The sequence below is a fragment of the Entelurus aequoreus genome, linkage group LG19 (assembly GCF_033978785.1).
Source record: "Entelurus aequoreus isolate RoL-2023_Sb linkage group LG19, RoL_Eaeq_v1.1, whole genome shotgun sequence".
In the NCBI taxonomy this organism is placed as follows: domain Eukaryota; kingdom Metazoa; phylum Chordata; class Actinopteri; order Syngnathiformes; family Syngnathidae; genus Entelurus; species Entelurus aequoreus.
In genome coordinates, this window is record NC_084749.1 from 10871956 (window position 1) to 10898039 (window position 26084).

Below are 26084 nucleotides of genomic sequence, written 5' to 3' on the forward strand. Positions count from 1 at the left end.
CATAGAAAGGTTGCAAGATTATAAGATTTAAAAGTGACCATTAGGCCAACCGGTCATACATTCTTCATTCAAGGAGAACATTTGGTTTTCTTTTTACCTTACACTGCCTTAATAGAATGTCTTTATTGACTGTGGCAATAAAACAATGTCCAATCCTTCAACACGGGATTATGTGATCTCTTTGTGTGCGTGTAAGACATTCCTCTTCAGGGAGTCGACTGGTGCGCTCCTGGAAGCAAACGTGTGATTCTCACCGCCGTGTTTCATTCCCGCCTGAAACTCTAAACCCCGAAAAACCATCTTGAATACACTCAAGCATTTATTTGGAAAATTTGTAGTCCCAACAACTCACACGGGGGGGTGGTGGGTTTGGCCGTGTCTCGAATGCGAGCGAAAGCACTGTTTAACGAATGCGGTCAGCAAGAACAACACACACAGCGGCTCTACGGAGATTGTATAACATTCCAAACGCTAACTCGAAACTTGGGAAGGTTTTCTCCAGTGACACACAAAATACGCTCTGTGGTGCAAAAACATTCAAGATTTCAACAAAGGCTTGTATTGCTGTCTGTGTGTAAAAAAATTGCAGTGTGTGTCCTATTATACAAGCATTCCTCCTGCCAGTTGTTAATAACTGCCACTTTGCACAATTTAACTAAAACGATCGACTTGAGATAAGTATGTAAAGTTACTGTAGTACAGTGTTTTATAATGGAAGTCATAGCACTGCTTTAAAAGAGGGAGTGCATCCTTACTGATTGGACATTTGCTTACAGTATTTGGGGTCACATTTGGTTGTAAAAATAACCTAAAAATATAATTGTGTAAACATGTCACGTAATGTGACACTCTGACATGGTAGTGATCTTATGCACTGCCGTCGGTCCCACAATCAGCACCTTGGACAGCGAGCACTTTGGCGCAAACATGACCACCTGCCTTGATTAACAAGACACGTAGTTCAAGATAGCCTTCTCAACCTCTTGTTTGAGTCTGAATGGAACACTGATGGTGTGTATGTGTACGTCAACATAAATGCTATTCAAAATTCATTAAAAAAAACAAGTGGTCTGAAATGTACATTTATTTCACGAATAGCAAGATTTCACAAATACTGTATTTACATTCAATGTACACAGCTTTTAGGCACCAAATGAAACTATCCAAACTGATGGTGACGTTTTAAAAAAGTTGTAGAGATGTTTTCACTTTATAGTCCATGAAATAAAATAAAAAGATGGTGTTTTCATGTGGTGTTTTCATGTCTTGATGTTCGGTTTAATCTAACGTACCTAAGGACAATACAATGGAAAATAATTAGAGATCAGATACTTACAATTAAAAAAAACAATGTTATCTGAAGCAAATTTGACTAAATGACTCAAAGAACATTTCTCTGAATATTCTGAGATACTGTTTCGATCATTTCCAGATAACAACTGGTTGAAACCGAATTAACAGTGCCTCTGCTGGTTGCGGATCAGTAATGCGCTCCATTTTGCTTTAAGACTAAGGAATTAATATTTAATCCCACACAATCTACAGAACTCTTATCATTTCAATATTAATTGTAAAAACAACATTTCAAATGCTTTAAAGTGCCTTGAAAGGCGCTCAGAAAATAAATGTATTATGGAACCTTGATTTATGAACCCTCTTTTTGAGAACTTTTCGATTTCCGAACTATATATCATGCAAATATTGATATGAAGCCACAGATAACTCCACTTCCGAATGGCCCTAACATGTTGCAGCAAACAAAAGGCTCATCAATCCACGTCTCAATCGGGGCCAAACTGGAGATCAGTCTTCTTTACACATTTTAAGAAAGAATCACATACTTCTTGAGATTTTACAGAACAACCATTGACTGTCAGCCTACTTTTCTCCAATTTAAAGAAAGAGTATTTCTGATCCAGCGGGTGGGGTATGGAGGCGCTGCAGCCTTCCAGTTCAGCACAATAAGTCTTCAAGCTAACAAAGTAGTGGATGCCACCAGATTATTTTGGGATTTTCTAAGAGAAGATGACACAGGGGCTACCCCGAATAGTCCACTTAGAGCAGTGGTCCCCAACCTTTTTGTAGCTGCGGACCGGTCAACGCTTGAAAATTTGTCCCACGGACCGGGGGGTGAGATGGTATTATTATATATATATTTTTGTCATAAAGAAATACAATCATGTGTGCTTACGGACTGTATCCCTGCAGACTGTATTGATCTATATTGATATATAATGTATATATTGTGTTTTTTATGTTGATTTAATAAAACAATATTTTTTATTTAATTCTTGTGTGGCCCTGTACCAATCGGTCCACGAACCGCGGGGACCACTGACTTAGAGGATTCGGTTTAACCCTTTTGCCATTTACCAAAGACAAAGTATTAAAAATGGTGTCCAATAACTGCACAGGAATGGGCACAGCCAAAACATATGTATAAAGTTATGTGGAGACTGTTGGGACCGATCACACGATTCAGATATTCCGTCATACATCTTAGCTAGTAGAACCTTTTGTATAGTAAGTACGATGTCTTAGCTTGCATACTTAAAATCTCAGACCAGCTATCCCCAGATAGGATAACTCCCAAATAAGATAGAGCCAAGTATGCCTCTGTGTGTGAACCATGTCTCAGTAGGAACACTTCATTTATTCATTTTGTGCTTGCTTGTATTAAAGAGATTGAAGCAAGTTTGAAATTGTGATGAGAACGGACTTTTCTGTAAAAAAATGCCAAAGCAAACTTATATTGCAGAGGAGAAGACACATTCCTTTCGTTCAGTGGCACACACAGACCCTTTTCCTCCTGTCTGCTTTATTCTCTCCTCATCAGCTGCTTATTAGCCGATGACAATAGAAAGTGGATTTTACTTTTCTTAAATGTTTATTATTGTAGCAATATAGTTAAGGCTTTTTTGTGATTTCTTATTGTTTGTGAGGGCACCAAAGGGACTTCTGTGCGTTTGCGTTTGTTGGCAGAGCATCGCAAACAGGACAGTTTAGCTTGTCATTGTTGTTTTGGCTTGTTAAGATATACTTAATTCATCACCTTGTTATGTTTGATATACAGTGCTTTATAGCACTTTATATTGTGTTAAAAGTGTAAACAAATAGGAATTTTTGTCAAGGATGGAACCCATTATTCATATTTACAATGTTTCTTATGGAGAAATTTGCTTCACTGTGCGCACATTTATATATACAAACCCTGTTCAAGAAACAATTAAGTCCATAAATCGAGGTTCCACTGTACTATTATTATACCTAGTGACCTGTATAAATAAAGAACAAAGAAAGTAAATACTGTATACGCTTCACTGCAAATGTATTATCTGAAACAATTCAACCAGTCAATAGTGAAATGTTTAAAAAGAAAATCGCTCACCTTCCAGAAATGCAAATTCGTCCACAGCCTCTATTGCGTTGTCTACAGAGACACAAGAAAAAAACTGATTTTTAAATATAATTTTCAATACTTATAATGTACACTTATTGAAAACTTTACTAGGCAATCATTCTGCCTTTAGAAAGACTATAATGAAATGTTTTGGTTGGTTTACTTTACCAGAGGAAGAATTATTGTATGTTAAGTGTTATGTACAATACTGATCCTGAACTTATTGACTGAATAGATTATTATTACAAACTTGCACATGTTGTGTTGCTGTGAATTTACCCAAGTCTTTTCTTTGCAGCGTTTTCCTCTTCCCTTGCTGTGCATACACCAAAGCATCTTTGGCGATCATCTCCACAAACAACTCCTGCAGGACAAACAGGATTGTTAAGACCACTGTTGAATCTGTGGTGAGTTAATTTTACACAAATATACACTTGCTCAAAACGGTATACCAAAAAGTCATGCAGAAAACATTTGTTTTAGGTATCAGTCTATACTGCATTTAACAGTAGTGTGCCGTCAGGGCCAGCAAGGCCTTCTCTGCTGGCCTAACTTAACCAGAAATCATGATCATAATTAAAGATAAAAGTAATTTTTAATTTACATTCCCTAAATATAAAAAAATATTCATATTCTCTGCATCTCATGTTATACTCTTTCCAGTGCTGTTGTTTTTAGGGTTGGAGTTTTTATCCAATCAGAATTCAGCTAGCTTATGTTGCCATGCTGTACGAAATCTGCCCGGGGCCTTCAGAATCAACAATGCAAGGGTCTGTTTGTATCGGGGATACAAACTGGGATACAAGTGAACGGACACATACGGTTCATAGACAATTGCCATAGCCAATCAGATCATGAGTTGTTGTCAGCAAGGCCTTTTAGCTGGCCTTACGCTGTGATTGCATACTCACTTATCCAATCACAAGTTGCGAAAACAGGAAGTGGCACCGGAGCCATACAAGCCATAAAAATATAAGATAGAGATGTCCGATAATGGCTTTTTTGCCGAGATCTGATATTGTCCAACTCTTAATTACCGATTCAGATATCATCCGATACCGATATATACAGTCGTGGAATTAACACATTATGCCTAATTTTGTTGTGATGCATTAAACAATGTAACAAGGTTTTCCAAAATAAATCAACTCAAGTTATGGAAAAAAATGCCAACATGGCACTGCCATATTTATTATTCAAGTCACAAAGTGCATTATTTTTTTTAACATGCCTCAAAACAGCAGCTTGGAATTTGGGACATGCTCTCCCTGAGAGAGCATGAGGAGGTTGAGGTTGGGGGGTAGGAGGTAGCGGGGAGTGTATAATGTACTGTCCCGGAAGACTTAGTGCTGCAAGGGGTTCTGGATATATGTTCTGTTGTGTTTATGTTGTGTTACGGTGCGGATGTTCTCCTGATATTTGTTTGTCATTCTCGTTTGGTGTGGGTTCACAGTGTGGCGCATATTTGTGACAGTGTTAAAGTTGTTTATACGGCTACCCTCAAGCTAGCTCTGCGGTGAAATGGTTTGCCCGCGACATTCACACGAATCAACAGACTACGAGTGGTACCACTGGCTTATAAGTCGTCGAATGGGTGCTACAAATTGTGAGTTCCAATATTTTACTTCTTAATTTTTTCATGTTTCAGTTGTTTTATACATCCATCCATTTTCTACCGCTTATCCCTTTCGGGGTCACGGGGGGTGCTGGAGCCTATCTCAGCTACAATCGGGCGGTAGGCGGGGTACACCCTGGACAAGTCGCCATCTCATCGCAGGGCCAACACAGATAGACAGACAACATTCACACTCACATTCACACACTAGGGACCATTTAGTGTTGCCATACAATTAGATTATTTTAATTTTGACAGTACCACATAAGATATGTTTTATTTGCTGAAGTGGGTTTATTGCATGTTAAATGTGCCAAAAAATAGACCGTTTTGTACACTGTTGAGAGGATTCAATGCGCAGTAGTGTGCAAGTGGATTTCTGTATAGTATCTCCAGATGTGTCCATGTGGTGACATAAATTACGGTATTTTGAGAGGTGAAGTCGGACTAAGTAGGACATCATTGAAGGCCTAGGTGAGAAACGCACGGCCCACCACTGGAATTTAATATATGTGTTGTATGTTATTGTATTACGCACTTGATATACCTGCAAATTTGAGTTGTTTTTTTTAAAACTGTATGTACCTGTGGATAAGTCCATGTGCACTGAAAGCATAATTATTTTTAAAACAGTGATTGAACATCACATTTTCATTTGAGTTGTTACAAACTATGTTTACCTCCATAAAACAATGAAAGTGTACTTAAAGTTAAATTTTTTTAGTGTAAACTGGGAGATAAACTGAATGTGTTAGCATATCATGATAATACAAAAAGCAGTGTTGCCAAAAAAAAAAAAAAAATCACACCAGAAGCTTAGAGCAGTGTTTTTCAACCACAGTGCCGCAGCACACTAGTGTGCTGTGAGATACAGTCTGGTGTACTGTGGGAGATTATCTAAATTCACCTATTTGGGTTAAAAATATTTTTTGCAAGCCAATAATTATAGTCTGCAAAAGATATGTTGTTGTTGAGTGTCGGTGCTGTCTAAAGCTCAGCAGAGTAACCGTGTAATACTCTTCCATATCAGTAGGTGGCAGCCGGTAGCTAATTGCTTTGTAGATGTCGGAAACAGCAGGAGGCAGTGTGCAGGTAAAAAGGTGTCTAATGCCTAAACCAAAAATAAACAAAAGTTGAGTGCCCCTAAGAAAAGACATTGAAGCTTAGGGAAGGCTATGCAGAACGAAACTAAAACTCAACTGGCTACAGAGTAAACGAAAACAGAATGCTGGACGACAGAAAAGACTTACTGTGGAGCAAATACGGCGTCCACAAAGTACATCCGTACATGACAATCAACAAATGTCCCCACAAAGAATGATACAAACAACTGATATATTCTTGATTGCTAAAACAAAGTAGATACGGGAAATATCGCTCAAAGGAAGACATGAAACTGCTATAGGAAAATACCAACAAAAAAAGGAGCGTAAGAAAAGAACTAAAACACTACACACAGGAAAACAGCAAAACACTCCAAATAAGTCAGGGTGTGATGTGACAGGTGGTGACAGTACACCTACTTTGAGATAAGAGCTATAGTGATGCATGCTTGGTTATGGTTTAAAGTCATATCCAACAATTGCGACCACAACTTTTTACTGCCAACTGAGTTTCGTTGTTTAGTGATTTCTGCTGGTGGTGTGCCTCCGCATTTTTTCAACGCAAAAAATGTGCCTTGGCTCAAAAAAGGTTGAAAAACACTGCCTTAGAAGAATTATATTTGTTTATGGTATTAGAATAGAATAGAATAGAAAGTACTTTATTGATACCTGGGGGAAATTCAGCACCACAGTTCGCTCACAAAAGACAATAATAATAATACATATAATATATAATATATATAATATATGAATAATGTAAATATATTCTACATTTAAGTGCAGTCAAGAAGGAACATATGCATTATTAATCGTACATGCTCAATATGACGTTGCTCGAGACTAATTGACACGGTAAACCATTAACAAAGATCGTGTATTAGTAGCAGAACATCTTATAATACAATTTTACCTTTAAATACAGTAACACTGTTTAAAAAAGAGGCCACCGGTAGAACAGCGCCCCCACATGGTTGTAAAAAGGCACGAGAGACATCGTGTTTACGTTTGCTAAGAGCCAAGTATTGAACAGGTCAAATCATAGTCATTTTTTAATTATTAATCGTACAATGAGTGTAATTATTGTACAAATAAAATCTTTAACGTACGTCTTGTTACGGTTTTGAGAAGTCACTTCCGCATGGCAAGTCACGCTGCAACTAAATATCGCGAGACTAAACGGACTCCTACGCGCCACAAGGGACACAGCAAGACTGACTTTGTTTACCGTGGCTTTGGCAATAATGAAGACCGACTCCTGGCTGGCGAGGGACACATCTGGGTCCGACTTCATCAAGGCCTTGATGCGGGCCAGCGGGAGTTTGGACAACCGGTTGTGAGTCCCGGTAGCCGCGGGAACCGTCGCCTGCTGCTGGCCGCCCTCCTCCGGAGCCTCGGCGGCCCCTCGGCTCTCCTCTTCGCTCCCACCGCGGTCAGGCTCCAGCTCCGTGTGGGTTACAAGTGAAGCCACTACCGCTGCCATCTTGTCCTCTCTGTGGCTAAAAGTCTACAAATAAACAAACCAAAGTCTGCTTGTGTCGTGACATATCAGGGATGAATACAGAAGATGAACACAGGAGCATGTGCTTCCGGTTTCTTTGAGCTTACAGTGCGCTGATTGGTTAGAAATCCTCACTAATGCCCCGCCTTTTCCTCTCCCGCCAACTAAATTGTCGTCGCTGATTGGCTTAGTCGGAAACCAGGACTTTACTATTGGCTGGGATCACATGTCCATCAAAGCAAGTTTTGTCGCTTCCAGTGCTGAAAAATAAAAATAGTTTCATACTTGCTGAATATGTTTTTTTTTCTTTTTGATACAAATTTCATACATCTTTGTTTCATTATTTTAATTTGATTTAAAGTGAAAAAAAAATACAAATCTGAATGTGATGTTAATTGTGTTCTCTGTTTTATTATAATGCGTTTGAATTTCGTGAAATTATTTTTTGACATCAAATTATGCTGACAATTTCACAAAATTGTCAATTTATTTAAATATTATTTACCGTAAGTGGGTTTTGTGTTTTAAAGCAACGGATATATTTGCGCTGGATTTTGTTCAACTGAATTTTAAAACGCTGTAATTTAACAAACTGAATTTTAAAATTTTATTTTTAAACACACGCATTTTGCTAGCACATTTTATTAAATTAAATTGTCAGCATAATTTGATTAAATTAATGAGTAAATTTGTGTGTTTTAAAATTATTTTTTTCCAATACAGTGTTTTAAAGTTTAGTGTAAAAAAAAATACTGTGTACAAATTCAGTGCAGAAATATTTGTTGCCTCAAAACTCAAGACCCACTTTCGGTAAATGGAAAAAATGAACATTTAATGAAATTGACAGGATGATTTGATGTAAAAAAAAAAAAAAACAGTCCCCAAAATTTAAACGCAAACAATCAGTTTAATATATTCGGTGTCAAAAAGGCGTTTGTTATAAAACACACATTAACCTCTATACACTTCTGGTAAATTTAATACAATTAAATAAAATGAACGTTTAATAATATTGTCAGCATAATTTGATGTAAAAAAAAGAAACACTTCACAAGTTCTAAAGCAAACAATTCAGCTACATAAGTTCACACACTGAATAACACTGCAGCATCAATTGACATCTAGTAGACTTAAATACTAACTACAACTACAAAATAGCAGTTTTGCCTTAAAACCTTTTATAATCAGTTGAAAAAAAACCTCCTCCCACATCTGTTATTAACCATAAGCAATACATTTAGTAAAATACATGATTAGTGTTCTCTGTACACATTATATTGTGTATGCAGCATTTCCATGCTTTGAGCTTGTGTGGGAGCCAATGAGCAAGTCCACTAATACTCTGCCTTTAATAGGATTGTCTAATGAAGATCTGCTCACATGTTCAGTCACAGCCAGGTGTTACAGGATGAGGGGCAGTATGAAGGACTCACAGCATGCAGGTACATGTATTACTTTTTATTTTGTGGTAATACTGTTTGTCTCTGCTTTTTAGGGAGCATAGTGTCATGGTTTTCACAGTTTTTTAGCTTTTTAATTGGTGAAACTAATTAAAGACAAAAAATAAAGCAATGTGATGTATTTTTGAGATACATTATCAATAAACTACAGTCAAAAATCAGTGTTTCTGATGACTTTCCTCAAAAATATTTCCACTGCCTTGAATTTTGTTTTGGTGCAATACTTGACAGATCCTCGGGATGGCGCTCCTTAAGTACGTTTGTAAAAACAAGCTTATATGTTCAAAAGCACATTTTATTATGTAAAATATGGTTTATTTTCCCTCTTTGAAGTAATTTTTTATTTTTTAATATATTGTATTTTTACACGTTTTGCAATGTATTGTCTTTTTTGTATACTGCAGTAGTTTTCCTGATCCACAGTAAATATATTAATTTCAATACAACTAATAACTGCAACATTGCAATAACATTTAAATAACATCACAAATGTTGTCTCTATATTTTGCTGTATATATGTTGTATTTGTGACGATAAAGATCTTATATTCTGATTTAAAAGCACTAGTAATTTGCATTAATGGTAACATTGGACATCCCTAATGGTTTTTTTTCTGTTTTTATTGGCAAAAGTAATTGCTTAAACTGAATCAATAGTATTTACTGCAGCTATGAACACTGTGCAGAAAAATGTCAATATTTGTTTTCACTTTGGATTTTCCCCACATTTACTTTCCGGAACACATTTCTTAGAAACGTAGGCTTTGTGTTTATTCCAAGTACATCATTTTTTGTACATGTGTCACACATTTGTACTAACATACAATATGTAGCAACTTAAAAATATGTAGACAAAATGTGGAAGTTAGTCTTTAGCTTTGTTATGGCGGTCTTCTATTATGACCTGACTTTAAACCGCTAGCATCAATAGCTTTCCCCAATTAGACGCCACATAGTAATACCGTACTGTACCAAAAAAAAAGGTTAATCCTTTCCATTTTGAGGACTAAAGCTGCCTCTGACTAAATCTATCCCACAACCACCGAGTATTAGAAAGGTCCTTGTTACATGCTGCTCAAGCTTAGTGTCATACCAAAGCTTGTTGTCCTTGTGGATATATTTTTTTTAACAAAAATGTACTGTAATAAGAAGAAAACAATGCATTTTTGCTTCTTTACAGAGATTGGGTTCTTTCTCAAATGTTTTGATGAAAATAAATATACCCAGATGTTGAAATGATGGCACCTTTGTACAAGACAATAACATGTGACGACACTGGTAGTGGGGTTGAGGACTACATAATTACAGTAATTAATTTTGATAAAGTTAAAAAAATAAAATAAAATACTTTGATTATAAAAGGTCTCTGCTTTTTTTCCCGAAACATTTGTTAATGCATGAAAACGATGATAATTACTAGGTTTCTATGGAGATGTTATTATAGTGTAAAATGATGTGTAAATGTGATGGGTTATCTTAATACAATAGAACCCACTTAAGTTGGTTCTGCTTATGTTGACAATTAAGGCTGCAGTAACAACTATTTTGATCATTGAATTGTTATTGACTATCTTAACAATTGGTCGACTAATCCTTGGCAATCTCAGCGATTGGTCGACTAATCATCGACTATCTCAGCAATTGGTCGACTAATCATCGACTATCTCAGCAATTGGTCGACAAATCATCGACTATCTCAGCTATTGGTCGACTAATCGACTACCTCAGCAATTGGTCGACTAATCATCGACTACCTCAGCAATTGGTCGACTAATCATCGACTATCTCAGCGATTTGGTTGACTAATCATCGACTATCTCAGCGATTGGTCGACTATCTCAGCGATTGGTTGACTAATCATCGACTATCTCAGCGATTGGTTGACTAATCATCGGTTATCTCAGGGATTGGTCGACTAATCATGGACCATCTCAGGGGTTGGTCGACTAGTCATCGACCAACTCAACGATTGGTCGACTAATCATTGACCATCTCAACGATTGGACGACTAATCCTTGACTATCACAAAGATTGGTCGACTAATCCTTGACTATCTCAATGATTGGTGGACTAATCTTCAACTATCTCAACGATTGGTGGACTAATCTTCGACTATCACAATGATTGGTCGACTAATCCTCGACTATCTCAACGACTGGTCGACTAATCTTCGACTATCACAATGATTGGTCGACTAATCCTCGACTATCACAACGATTAGTCGACTAATCCTCGACTGTCTCAGCGATTGGTCGACTAATCATTTACTATTTTAACAAAGGGTCAACTAATCATTGGTGATTTCAACGATTGATCCACTAATCATTGGCAATCTAACTGATTGGTCGAGTAATAATTGGCGATCTAAACGATTGGTCGACTAATCATCAATTATCTCAGCTATTGGTCGACTATGCCTCAACTAACTCAACAATTGGTCGACTAATTATCAACTATCTCAACGATTGGTCGACTAATAATCTACTATTCTAACAATTACTCGACTAATCATCAACTATCCAAACGATTAGTCGACTAATCGCATTATTCAGTAGCCCTAATTTAGCCATCTGCTTTTAAATTTAGCTTTTGAGATATTTTTAAGCATGTGCTAACTTACAATAAAGACTATGAAGACAACTTCTTAATTCGGAAATATTAGTTTATGAACAGTGTTGCTCAATAGGCTGCTCCACAATAACAATATCTGCAATATTAACACTGAATTAGTGATCCTAATCTTGATTCTAACCATATTCATTAATTATATCTAAACTACGTACAGTTTAATAGGTTAACAACCTTGTCAAATGATATGAAACCTTGTGTTGATCATAAAGATGATTTATATAACACATAATAAACCTTCGGTTTAGGTCAGGCTGCTTATAAAAACTAAGTACTAACCAAATAAACTGCATAAATCACCAAAAAAATGCATTTACCTGCAATTATTTTACTGCCAAAATGAATAAACTAAATAGTAATACATTTCTTAAACTGTCAATAAAATTTAAGTGAAAATAAAAATAGTTTCACCACTTTAGTCATAATTATTGCGCTTAAGAAACTTCTCTATGACTTTAGTTCTAGACTTCTTATGTTTGATATTGTGTTTACTGCAACAAGTGGTGGAAAAGTGTATTACCACTGAGGCCCATACGGCCACTGCTGAGAAAATTATATTTTTTTGCGACGTTCGCGACCCAACAATAAGACCCGGTAAACTATGTCAACTAACTAAAATGCTTTATCAGCCATTTTCTTCATATCTCTGGACAAAGTAAGCAAGCAATGTGTAGTTTCGGTTACGTCAGCCAGTCCTAGTGACGTCGACTTACTCGCAGTCCACTGCTCTTTAATTTTGTCATCTAGAGCTTTTTCATTGACTTCCAAGTTCAGTTGTCTGAAAAAGGCTACAATTATGTCAAAGTTGTGTTCCCTTTGTGTCTTCTCTTCCCAAAAGCCATCAAGACAAAGCTGTGGCCCAAGCAGAAAGTCAATAACAAAGCCAAAGATGAGTCACAGAAGGCGGAAAAGACCCCCAAGCCGCCGATGTCCGCTTTTGCTGCCGCTGCGAGAAGAGCCATCCCGCAGGTGAGCGAGGCCGAGAGGGTGCGGCAGACGCCCTTCGACAGGGTAGTCTACGACCTGGCACACAACGAGAGGATGGTCAACGAGCTCATTCTCGGGCGCAGGGTTGGATTCTACGAGCTGCGCGGGGAGATCGGGCAGGGGAACTTCTCCTCAGTCAGACTGGGCATCCATGCTTTGACCAAAGGTATCACCTTCACGCTTTAGCCCAGGGGTGTCCAAACTTTTTCAACTGAGGGCTGCAGACTGAAAAATCCAAGCAACCAATCTGGCGCCCTAGGCAAGATTTTAGGTGGCACCCTCCCCCACATCGGCAGTGAAGTGTATATACTCACAAGAAACCGAATAGCTTTGTCTTTGACCTTTTTTTTTACTTAAAGAAAGCAAATTAACATATTATAGGAGAATGTTATGTTATGATTATCTTTAACCGAATCACAGCAGTGCTCAAATAAAAAAACAGCATTCCCTCTCATGTGATATTGCTTAATGAACATTGATGATGTGCACTTTAACAACTAGGCTTACAACTACCGTATTTCCTTGAATAGCCGCAGGGGCGCTAATTAATTTAAAACCTCTTCTCACTCCTGCGGTTACCAAAACCATGCGGAATGAGCAAGCATGCTCTAATTATTTTAAAACCTCTTCTCACTCCGGCGCATACCTTATCATTAAAAACACATTTAATAAAAAAAACGTTATTATGATCTTACCTTTACTTGTAGATGGGTCCATGTGCAGCTGCTTCTGATCAAAGGCAGTCTTTCTCATCTTTCTTCAATTTTAAAAGTCTCTGGAGATATTCCTTTAATTATTACCTCCTGCTTCGATTGAAAGTCCAGTTTAGAAAACGGTTTTATTTTAGATATGTAATCCTCCATGTTAAAAGTGCAAGCAAACAATTGCTGCATGCTTGCTGCTTGTTGTCTTCTTCTGCAGTACCTGTCTCCTGCAGTACTGGTAGTCGCAAGAAGGATCACTAGCGCCCTCTACCACCTGGAGGCGGGAGTCATTTAATGACTCATATTTGACCCGGCGGAAGTGCCAAGCATGCGCTAATTATTTTGCGAAACGAGTTTGACCCGGCTGTAATTCTAGGCAGGCGAATACTATATTCCCGGCGCCAATTCAAGGAAATACGGTATGCCTAATATATAAAGAGGTGGAAAAGTGACTATTACCTGCAGGGCAAACATTAGCTAACCAGAAGGCAATAACAATGTAAACAAAAAACACCTGCTTAAAAGATCTAATACAAATGTCCCTAAGGAATGTAAGGTGGGAGTACTGTAATTACCTAACGTTACATTATTATTTTCCATAACAATTTAGCCCCCTCCACAATGTTAACCCGACGTTAAAACAGAACTAGCTATTTATTGATTAGCAATTGCCGAATCATGTAACATTAGCTTAACGCTAAAAAGCCAGGTTACTATCACATTCTGTAACAGACAAATAATTTCATGTAGGCTAACGTTACCTACCTGCTACCTCTGTCTTTTTCTCGTTTCTCCTCCTCTTCTTTTCTATGTTTTCTTCCCTGGGCACCTGACAGTTTTGGCCGTTTTGACATCTTGTGTTGATTTTTTGATGTGGTAAGAGTCATGATACGGGAAGGGAGGGGGTGCACCGTGCGGGGTGGGGGGGTGGGGGGGGGGTAATGTTGTAACAAATAATATTTCTATTAAATAGGCTTTACGTTGCATTTTAATTAACGTGGGATTATTTTTTGTATTTAGAAATAATAATATATATTTTTTTTTCTCCAACATTTGTGGCACTGGCGTGGCGCCCCCTGATGGACGGCGCCCTTAGCATTTGCCTATACGGCCTATGCCACGGGCCGGCCCTGCATCCAAGCATGCGAGGGCCATTTTGATATTTTTCATTTTCAAAACCAACACAATATATAGATTATTTTAACCTTTAGGGCTCCCCTCAAGTTTGGACTCACAGTCATATAATATACAAGCATGTCATATAATACGTATATTTTTGCACGCTTAAATCTCAAGATCAACTTCATATTTATCTGTCGATATAAAGTTTTTTTTTCAAATATTTCTATAGCAATAACAGAAAATATGCAATATTTTCCCCTCAAAAATGTTCAAAGTGAAATATTTTATGTGAAGTAATTGGAGCCTTAAATAGGTCAATAATTAATAACATTGACTTTGGTTCATTATTATTTTTTGAACAATGTGAGTTAAAAAAAAACAACCTGGGGATCATAAGAGCCCCTTTCATAAAAGTGTTAAAAAAAAAAAAAAGTAATACATTTTTTTTAACTTTCAACCCACATATCTATAGAAGTCTAGATCAACTTCAGATCTATCCGTCGATTATATGTTTTTATTATTTTACTCATGCCCTTTTTGTCATAGAAAACGTTGTTTTTTTTTATATGGCAGATACACAAAATATGCAATATCCCCCCCCCCCCCCCCCCCCCCCCCAAAATATCTCGTAGTGGAAAATTTGATGTGGAGCAATTGAAGCCTTCAATAGGTCAATAATTCATAATGACAGTGATTTTGATTCATTATTATTTTTTGAACAATGAGAGTTTAAAAAAATCTCACTATAATTCCTGGGGATCATAAGAGCCCCTTTCATAAAAGTGTTAAAAAAAAGAAAAAAGTTAAAAAAAAACATTTTTACTTTCAACCCACATATTTGTAGAAGTCTAAATCAACTTTAGATCTATCTGTCGATTATGTTTATTTTATTATTTTTCTTACATTTTTTTTTGTTTAATGCCCTTTTTGTCATAAAAACTTTGTTTTTTTTACATGACAAATACACAAAATATGCAATATTTTCCTCCCATAAATATTTTAAAGTAGAATATTTGATGTGGAGCAATTGAAGCCTTCAATAGGTAAATAATTCCTAACAGTGATTTTGATTAATTATTATTTTTTGAGCAATGATAGTTAAAACAAGTCTCACTATAATTCTTGGGAATAAAAAGAGCCCCTTTCATAAAAGTGTTAAAAAAAGAAAAAAGTAATCAGTTTTTTTTATACTTTCAACCCACATATTTCTAGAAGTCTAAATCAACTTTAGATCTGTCTGTCCATTATGTTTTTTTCTAAATTATTTTTCTCACTTTTTTTTTTGTTTAATGCCCTTTTTGTCATAGAAATCGTTGTTTTTTTATATGGCAAATACACAAAATATGCAATATTTTCCCCCCAAAATATCTCGTAGTGGAATATTTGATGTGGAGCAATTGAAGCCTTCAATAGGTAAATAATTCATAACAACAGGGATTTTGATTCATTATTATTTTTTGAGCAATGATAGTTAAAACATCACTCACTATAATTCTTGGGAATAAAAAGAGCCCCTTTCATAAAAGTGTTAAAAAAAAGAAAAAAGTAAAAAAAACATTTTTACTTTCAACGCACGTATTTGTAGAAGTCTAAATCAACTTTAGATCTATCTGTCGATTATGTTTATTTTATTATTTTTCTTACATTTTTTTTTGTTTAATGCCCTTTTTGTCATAAAAACTTTGTTTTTTTTACATGACAAATACACAAAATATGCAATATTTTCCTCCCATAAATATTTTAAAGTAGAATATTTGATGTGGAGCAATTGAAGCCTTCAATAGGTAAATAATTCCTAACAGTGATTTTGATTAATTATTATTTTTTGAGCAATGATAGTTAAAACAAGTCTCACTATAATTCTTGGGAATAAAAAGAGCCCCTTTCATAAAAGTGTTAAAAAAAGAAAAAAGTAATCAGTTTTTTTTATACTTTCAACCCACATATTTCTAGAAGTCTAAATCAACTTTAGATCTGTCTGTCCATTATGTTTTTTTCTAAATTATTTTTCTCACTTTTTTTTTTTGTTTAATGCCCTTTTTGTCATAGAAATCGTTGTTTTTTTATATGGCAAATACACAAAATATGCAATATTTTCCCCCCAAAATATCTCGTAGTGGAATATTTGATGTGGAGCAATTGAAGCCTTCAATAGGTCAATAATTCATAACAACAGGGATTTTGATTCATTATTATTTTTTGAGCAATGATAGTTAAAACATCACTCACTATAATTCTTGGGAATAAAAAGAGCCCCTTTCATAAAAGTGTTAAAAAAAAGAAAAAAGTTAAAAAAACATTTTTACTTTCAACGCACGTATCTCTAGAAGTCTAAATCAACTTTAGATCTATCTGTCGATTGTTTATTTTATTATTTGTCTCACTTTTTTTTGTTTAATGCCCTTTTTGTCATCAAAAACTTTGGTTTTTTTACATGACAAATACACAAAATATGCAATATTTTCCCCCCGAAATATCTCATAGTAGAATATTTGATGTGGAGCAATTGAAGCCTTCAATAGGTCAATAATTCCTAACATTGATTTTGATTCATTATTATTTTTTGAGCAATGATAGTTAAAACAAGTCTCACTATAATTCTTGGGAATAAAAAGAGCCCCTTTCATAAAAGTGTTAAAAAAAGAAAAAAGTAATCAGTTTTTTTTTACTTTCAACCCACATATTTCTAGAAGTCTAAATCAACTTTAGATCTATCTGTCCATTATGTTTTTTTCTAAATTATTTTTCTCACTTTTTTTTTGTTTAATGCCCTTTTTGTCATAGAAATCGTTGTTTTTTTATATGACAAATACACAAAATATGCAATATTTTCCCCCCAAAATATCTCGTAGTGGAATATTTGATGTGGAGCAATTGAAGCCTTCAATAGGTCAATAATTCATAACAACAGGGATTTTGATTCATTATTATTTTTTGAGCAATGATAGTTAAAACATCACTCACTATAATTCTTGGGAATAAAAAGAGCCCCTTTCATAAAAGTGTTTAAAAAAGGAAAAAGTAATCCTTTTTTTTTTACTTTCAACCCACATATCTCTAGAAGTCTAAATCAACTTTACATCCATCTGTAGATTGTTTTTTATTATTTTCTCACTTTTTTTTTTGTTTCATGCCCTTTTTGTCATTGAAAACTTTGTTTTTTATATGGCAAATACACAAAACATGCGATATTTCCCCCCCAAAAAAATCTTATAGTGGAAAATTTGATGTGGAGCAATTGAAGCCTTCAATAGGTCAATAATTCCTAACAACAGGGATTTTGATTCATTATTATTTTTTGAGCAACGATAGTTAAAATAAGTCTCACTATAATTCTTGGGAATAAAAAGAGCCCCTTTCATAAAAGTGTTAAAAAAGGAAAAAAGTTATAATTTTTTTTAACTTTCAACCCACGTATCTCTAGAAGTCTAAATCAACTTTAGATCTATGTCAATTATCCATCCATCCATTTTCTACCGCTTATCCCTTTCGGGGATTATATGTTTTTATAATAATTTTTCTCATGTTTTGTTTTGTTTAATGCCCTTTTTGTCATAGAGAACTTTGTTTTTTTTATATTGCAAATACACAAAATATGCAATATTCTACCCCAAACATATCTCAAAGTGGAATATTTGATGTGGAGCAATTGAAGCCTTCATTTGGTCAATAATTCAAAACCACAGTTATTTTGATTCATTATTATTTTTTTAGTAAAAAATAAATAAAACTGCTTGCATGGCAGCTCTGTGTTATTAAAGTCAACATTGCAATTTATTCTTGTTACATTTCACCTGAAGGCTATTCAATTCCACTTTTGAGTGTTTTTTTTTTGTATAAGTAATTTTAGAACGTGCCACGGGCCATTAAAAAATTATCTGCGGACAGCAAAAGACCTCTGGGCCGCACTTTGGACACCTCTGCTTTATCTGACGGACCGCACCTGACAGATGCTTCGACCCTCTTGTCAAAATCTCCTCCCCCGTGTTTTCCGCCAGAAAGAGTGGCAGTGAAGGTCGTGGACAAGCAGCGTCTGGATAAGGGAGGCCAGCCGATCACCTCCTCCGAGATCCGCTGCATGGAAAAGCTGTGCCACCCCAACGTGGTGCGTCTGTACGAGGTGATGGAGACCAGCAGGAAGATGTACCTGGCGATGGAGTACGGCAGCGGCGGCGACCTGTTCTCTCGTATCACCACCAGGGGCAAGCTAGGCGACTTGGAGGCCAAACTGATCTTTGGTCAAGTGGTCTCTGCGGTGAAACACATGGTGAGCATCAGTTGCACCTTTTATTACACATCTCTTTACTTGTGGTGTGCTGGAAAATACCATGCCTCAAAGATGTATCATAGTAACCTACGTATTTTATTGATATTAGTGATGCGCGATATGGCCTAAAATTTATACCGCAGTATATATGTTGTAGCATATTGCAATAAAAAAATATATTTTTGGCATATAAATGGTAATAAAAATTAGGGATGTCCGATAATATCGTCCGATAAATGCTTTAAAATGTAATATCTGAAATTATCGGTATCGGTTTCAAAAAGTAAAACTTATGGCTTTTTAAAACGCCGCTGTGTACACGGACGTAGGGAGAAGTACAGAGCGCCAATAAACCTTAAAGGCACTTCCTTTGCGTGCCGGCCCAGTCACATAATATCTACGGCTTTTCACACACACAAGTGAATGCAAGCCATATTTGGTCAACAGCCATACAGGTCACACTGAGGGTCGCCGTATAAACAACTTTAACACTGTTACAAATAGGTGCCACACTGTGATCCCACACCAAACAAGAATGACAAACACATTTCGGGAGAACATCCGCACCGTAACACAACATAAACACAACAGAACAAATACCCAGAACCCCTTGCAGCACTAACTCTTCCGGGATGCTACAATATACACCCCCCGCTACCCCCTACCCCCATACCCGCCCCCCACCTCCCCGCCCACCTCAACCTCCTCATGCTCTCTCAGGGAGAGCATGTCCCAAATTCCAAGCTGCTGTTTTGAGGCATGTTAAAAAAAATAATGCACTTTGTGACTTCAATAATAAATATGGCAATGCCATCTTGGCATTTTCTTCCATAACTTGAGTTGATTTATTTTGGAAAACCTTGTTACATTGTTTAATGCATCCAGCGGGGCATCACAACAAAATTAGGCATAATAATGTGTTCATTCCACGACTGTATATATCGGTATCGGTTGATATAGGAATCGGTAATTAAGAGTTGGACAATATCGGAATATCGGCAAAAAAGCCATTATCGGACATCTCTAATAAAAATTGATAGCTCCTAATTTATGTGCAGATGTATCCGTTAACATATTACTACATTTCCAGTTGTATTATTCTCTCAAAATGTACTTGCTGATTTACTGTTATTATCTGGTTACTTTCTGCTGTAACACAAATCCATTTATAGTTCAATTAAAATGTAATAAGCATTTTTTATTCTGTTGTTTGGAGACTTTACATTAGTTTAGGACGATACTACTAATTAGGGTACTGATGTAATAGCAGGCAGTTCCTGGGGCAGAATTGGCCAATGCATGTTTAAGATTTGAATTCATCATAAAATGATAAAATTTTTTGTTACAATCCGACAATATCAATTCATGTTTAAATTATTTCCTTACTTCCTTTTATTACTACATGCAACATTTATAATACAGTCCACAGTGCAAAATATCTAAACAAAAGCAAATACTACTGTTGTCTCTTATTTCCCGAGTTTGTAAACAATAACAAAAACATTTTTTTTATACAGTACTATAAAATACTGATCTGATGTAGTATCGATCATATACTGATACTTTACTTTGTATCGTTACTGTCAACATTTCTATTGATCTGCCTCCCAGTTTACGTTCTAGAGCTCAAGCTTAGCAGTTAGTTATGCATTTTTGTATCCTCCTATGGTGTGTAATAGGGCTGTGAATCTTTGGGTGTCCCACGATTCGATTCAATATCGATTCTTGGGGTCACGATTCGATTCCAAATCGATTTTTTTTTTTTTTCAATTTAACAAGATTCTCGATTCAAAAACGATTTTTTTCCCGATTCAAATGGATTCTCTATTCATTCAATACATAGATTTCAGCAGGATCTACCCCAGTCGGCTGACATGCAAGCAGAGTAGTAGATTTTTGTAAAAAGCTTTTATAATTGTAAAGGACAATGTTTTATCAACTGATTGCAATAATGTAAATTTGTTTTAAGTATTAAATGAACCAAAAATATGACTTATTTTATCTTTGTGAAAATATTGGACACAGTGTGTTGTCAAGTTTATGAGATGCGATGCAAGTGTAAGCCACTGTGACACTATTGTTCTTTTTTTTTTTTTTAATAAATGTCTAATGATAATGTCAATGAGGGATTTTTAATCACTGCTATGTTGAAATTGTAACTAATATTGATACTGTTGTTGATAATATTCATTTTTGTTTCACTACTTTTGGTTTGTTCTGTGTTGTGTTTGTGTCTCCTCTCAATTGTTCTGTTTATTGCAGTTCTGAGTGTTGCTGGGTCAGGTTTTGGTTTTGGAACTGGACTGCATTGTTATGGTATTGCTGTGTATTGTTTTGTTGGATTGATTAATTTTTTAAAAAATACAAAAAAAAATAAAAATCGATTTTTTCAAAATGAGAATCGATTCTGAATCGCACAACGTGAGAATCGCGATTCGAATTCGAATCGATTTTTTCCCACACCCCTACTCTGTACCGTATGGGTTCAAATGTGAACGGTAGCCATCCTTAGCGCCAAATCTATTTGTGTCGGTCCAAATGTTTTAGTGGCGGGCCGCCGCAAATGAATGCTTGGTGAACACTGTTGATTAGTTTTTGTTTCTGTTGCAGCACGACAACAACATCGTCCACAGAGACCTGAAAGCGGAGAACATCTTCTACACCACCAGCTACTGCATCAAGGTGGGTGACTTCGGCTTCAGCACAGAGAGCGCACCCCACGAGTTGCTCAGCAATTTCTGCGGCTCCCCGCCGTACGCCGCGCCCGAACTTTTCCGAGACAAAGGCTACATGGGATGCTGCTCGGACATCTGGGCTCTAGGTATTCTTCTCTACTTCACCGTGACCGCCACTTTGCCTTTTTTCGGGGACAATTTGGGGCGGCTGAAGCGTTGCATCCTTCAAGGGGCCTACAGCATCCCGCCGTACGTGCCTGACCAGTGCCAGATGCTCATCAAAGGTATGCTGCGTCCGGTACCAGTGGACCGCTCCTCGCTTACCCAAATAGCAGACAGCGCTTGGCTCAGGGGGACCGAGGGCCCTCGTCCTTTTGGCTCCCTGCCTCTGTCGCCGGCCCACTTTGCTCAGGCCGCGCCGACTCTAAGCGAGGAAGAGGAGGAGGTGAAAACGCTATTGTCCGATCTGGGAATTGCGGCGCTTCACCTGCAGAACAACCCCTGTTCGGACTCCATGAGCCCTCTGACCGGCACCTACCGCATCCTCCTGCACCGGGTGCAGAAGAGGAGGTTGGCGGAGGCCGTCGGCTACGAGGCGCTGCGCCCAGACGACTGTAAGAGTAAGTGGTGCGCAGCGTCTGTGGACAAACACGACCCTTCCGCCGTCTGTCTTATACTCTGACACCGTGGAAGACCGTCGAAGTTATGCAACACTCGGGTGGAGAAGACGGGCCAGGAAGGGGAGGGGCGTCCTTCATCTCACACTTTAAAGACGTTTCTCCTGAAGTAATGAGCCGTGACTCGCTCCGTGCCAGCAATGCTCAGGATTCATCAGTCACCGCGCTGAAATCCCTCGCAGACGCGGCGTATAAATCTGCACGGCTAAGCCGACGAGGCCACAGGTAATCCCAGCAGGGGGTCCTGAGAACATGCTCGCTCCGACAGCAATGAAAGCTGAGACTGGAAAAACACGTCTGGCTTGGAAATGACATGAAAAGTGTCGACGGAGTCCAAGCAGGACCACGCAAAAAATGTACAGACAACGATGCACTGTGATACTGTACTTAGACAAGGCGCACAATCTAATATAACGTCTTAAAGAGCCAGGGTCTCCTGCAGGGCGCTTTTCTTTTTTTTTAAGTGCAGCACTGACAAAATGTCCACTGCAGAGGACGCTGCTTCTCAGTCAGGAGAATATGCATGCCTTTACATTCTCAATTACTCTCAGTAAAGTGTTCATTAATTTTGTATGTATCAATCAATCAATGTTTACTTATATAGCCCTAAATCACAAGTGTCTCAAAGGGCTGCACAAGCCACAACGACATCCTCGGTTCAGATTCCACATCAGGGCAAGGAAAAACTCAACCCAATGCGACAATGAGAAACCTTTGTAGAGGACCGCAGATGTGGGGAAAGAGTCCAGTCCATAGTGGATCTAACATAATAGTATGAGAGTCCAGTCCATAGTGGATCTAACATAATAGTGTGAGAGTCCAGTCCATAGTGGATCTAACATAATAGTGTGAGAGTCCAGTCCATAGTGGATCTAACATAATAGTGAGAGTCCAGTCCATAGTGGATCTAAAATAATAGTGAGAGTCCAGTCCATAGTGGATCTAGCATAATAGTGTGAGAGTCCAGTCCATAGTGGATCTAACATAATAGTGAGAGTCCAGTCTATAGTGGATCTAACATAATAGTGTGAGAGTCCAGTCCATAGTGGATCTAACATAATAGTGAGAGTCCAGTCCATAGTGGATCTAGCATAATATTGTGAGAGTCCAGTCTATAGTGGATCTAACATAATAGTGAGAGTCCAGTCCATAGTGGATCTAGCATAATATTGTGAGAGTCCAGTCCATAGTGGAGCTAACATAATAGGGAGAGTCCAGTCCATAGAGGATCTAACATAATATTGTGAGAGTCCAGACCATAGTGGATCTAACATAATAGTGAGAGTCCAGTCCATAGTGGATCTAACATAATAGTGAGAGTCCAGTCCATAGTGGATCTAGCATAATAGTGATAGTCCAGTCCATAGTGGATCTAACATAATAGTGTTAGTCCAGTCCACAATGAATCTAACATAATAGTGTGAGAGTCCAATCCATAGTGGGTCTAACATAATAGTGAGAGTCCAGTCCATAATGGATCTAACATAATAGTGTGAGAGTCCAGTCCATAGTGGATCTAACATAATAGTGAGAGTCCAGTCCATAATGGATCTAACATAATAGTGTGAGAGTCCAGTCCATTGTGGATCTAACATAATAGTGAGAATCCAGTCCATAGTGGATCTAACATAATAGTGAGAGTCCAGTCCATAGTGGATCTAACATAATAGTGAGAATCCAGTCCATAGTGGATCTAACATAATATTGTGAGAGTCCAGGCCAAAGTGGATCTAACATAATAGTGAGAGTCCAGTCCATAGTGGATCTAACATAATAGTGTGAGAGTCCAGTCCATAGTGGATCTAACATAATATTGTGAGAGTCCAGGCCAAAGTGGATCTAACATAATAGTGAGAGTCCAGTCCAGAGTGGATCTAACATAATATTGTGAGAGTCCAGGCCATAGTGGATCTAACATAATAGTGAGAGTCCAGTCCATAGTGGATCTAACATAATAGTGTGAGAGTCCAGTCCATAGTGGATCTAACATAATAGTGAGAGTCCAGTCCATAGTGGCTCTAATATAATAGTGAGAGTCCAGTCCATAGTGGATCTAACATAATAGTGAGAGTCCAGTCCATAGTGGATCTAGCATAATAGTGAGAGTCCAGTCCATAGTGGATCTAACATAATAGTGAGAGTCCAGTCCATAGTGGATCTAGCATAATAGTGAGAGTCCAGTCCATAGCGGATCTAGCATAATAGTGAGAGTCCAGTCCATAGTGGATCTAGCATAATATAATAAGAGTCCAGTCCATAGTGGATCTAACATAATAGTGAGAGTCCAGTCCATAGTGGATCTAACATAATAGTGTGAGAGTCCAGTCCATAGTGGATCTAACATAATATTGTGAGAGTCCAGGCCATAGTGGATCTAACATAATAGTGAGAGTCCAGTCCATAGTGGATCTAACATAATAGTGTAAGAGTCCAGTCCATAGTGGATCTAACATAATAGTGAGAGTCCAGTCCATAGTGGATCTAACATAATAGTGTGAGAGTCCAGTCCATAGTGGATCCAACATAATAGTGAGAGTCCAGTCCATAGTGGATCTAACATAATAGTGAGAGTCCAGTCCATGTATCATCCCCTAAACTTTTTTGGGGGAATTTTGTCTAATATTCACAACCTGTATGTAAGCCAAGAACACCTTTTTTTTTAAATGCATTCTAACTCTTAAATAAACAATAGCAAAACTTTGGAGGAAAGCAGGCACCGCTCATCACCAGGCCAATGCCTACAGTGAAGCATAGAATAGAATAGAATTGACTTTATTGTCATTATATTTGCATATAACGAGATTAAAGACTCCAATTTAAGGTATGGTAGTTGGAACAAATATGGGATAAAAATAAATTACACAAGAAGTAATAAAGATAAAACTAAGAATTGAAATAAATAGACTACTATCCAATAAAAATAATAAGCAATCCTGTACAATATACAAAACAATACAAGAGTACCGGAGTGATAACAATCAGTGTCGGATGTATTGCACTCGAAGGGTAATATTGCACAGTAGGGTATTAGGGTAGGATATTGCAGAGAGGTGAATTATTTATTATAAGTTAGAGTTCAAGATGGTGACAGCTCTGGGAAAGAAGCTGTCTCTGAGCCGGTTTGTTCTGGCTCTGATGCACCTGTAGTGCCTGCCCGATGGTAGCAGGTCGAACAGGTGGAAGCCAGGGTGTGTAAGCATGGTGGTGGGGATGGTTTTCAGCATGCAGAAACTGGGAGACTAGTCAGGATAGAGGGAAAGATGAATGCAGCAAAGTACAGAGACATCCCGGACGAAAAACCAACATTTCCCATCCAATCTGATGGAGCTTGAGAGGTGCTGCAAAGAGGAATGGGGAAAAAAAACTGCCAAAAGATAGGTGTGCCAAGCTTCAAAAAGACTTAAGGCTGTAATTGCTGCCAAAGGTGCATCAACAAAGTATTGAGCAAAGGCTGTGAGTACCTATGTACATGGGATTTTTTTATTTATTTATACATTTTTGTACTTTTTACATTGTCATTACGGGGAATTGTTTGTAGAATTTTGAGAACAAAAATGTATTAATTGCATTTTAAGAAAAAAAGGCTGTAATATTAAAAAAAATTGGAAAAAGTGAAGCGCTGTGAATACTTTGCTGATGCGCTGTACATGCTGTAAGTATCTTTGTTCGTCCGTCGGGTCGACGAGGACCACTCTAGTCATCGTAGGGTTTCTGGGACTGGCTCTGTCTGTGCGTACGCAGATGGCTAACGAGGCCGATCCTGGCATGGAAGGTCCGGGTACAAAAGGGACATGGGACAAGTGGGACGTCTCCAGGGGGGTTGATGCCACGGGCTTTTCGGGCTTGCCTTTTCTTTTCTGCGGCGGTGGTCCTGTTTGCTTCGCACAACTTGGCGCCTTTGTATGTAAGAAAATGTGGAAAAAGTGAAGCGCTGTGAATACTTTGCTGA

General features: G+C 37.5%; 2 protein-coding genes across 2 annotated transcripts; one reads left to right on the forward strand and one right to left on the reverse strand.

Annotated features, from left to right (window-relative positions):
• Window positions 1-1074: 1074 nt before the first annotated feature.
• Window positions 1075-7724, reverse strand: LOC133635113 (DNA polymerase epsilon subunit 4-like). The gene is made up of 4 exons (XM_062027892.1): window positions 7344-7724; window positions 3680-3764; window positions 3389-3430; window positions 1075-1292 (listed from the first exon to the last, which is right to left on the reverse strand). Exons 1-4 carry the CDS (start codon window positions 7596-7598, stop codon window positions 1279-1281), a joined length of 396 nt encoding a protein of 131 aa, XP_061883876.1. The 5' UTR covers window positions 7599-7724; the 3' UTR covers window positions 1075-1278.
• A 1300-nt stretch (window positions 7725-9024) lies between these two features.
• Window positions 9025-24176, forward strand: LOC133635457 (serine/threonine-protein kinase NIM1-like). Its single transcript, XM_062028674.1, has 4 exons — window positions 9025-9058; window positions 12542-12856; window positions 18515-18783; window positions 21394-24176. Exons 1-4 carry the CDS (start codon window positions 9025-9027, stop codon window positions 22138-22140), a joined length of 1365 nt encoding a protein of 454 aa, XP_061884658.1. The 3' UTR covers window positions 22141-24176.
• Window positions 24177-26084: the final 1908 nt, after the last annotated feature.

What these genes read in the sequence shown, in the direction of transcription:
- LOC133635113 (XM_062027892.1), bottom strand. Translation starts at nt 7,598, where the DNA reads ATGGCAGCGGTAGTGGCTTCACTTGTAACCCACACGGAGCTGGAGCCT. An exon ending in TCATTATTGCCAAAGCCACG is followed by an intron (nt 3,765 to 7,343) that starts GTAAACAAAGTC and finishes TTTGTCCTGCAG; the next exon opens with GAGTTGTTTGTGGAGATGAT. An exon ending in GCTGCAAAGAAAAGACTTGG is followed by an intron (nt 3,431 to 3,679) that starts GTAAATTCACAG and finishes GTGTCTCTGTAG; the next exon opens with ACAACGCAATAGAGGCTGTG.
- LOC133635457 (XM_062028674.1), top strand. Translation starts at nt 9,025, where the DNA reads ATGAGGGGCAGTATGAAGGACTCACAGCATGCAG. An exon ending in GAAGGACTCACAGCATGCAG is followed by an intron (nt 9,059 to 12,541) that starts GTACATGTATTA and finishes TCTTCCCAAAAG; the next exon opens with CCATCAAGACAAAGCTGTGG. An exon ending in TCTCTGCGGTGAAACACATG is followed by an intron (nt 18,784 to 21,393) that starts GTGAGCATCAGT and finishes TTTCTGTTGCAG; the next exon opens with CACGACAACAACATCGTCCA.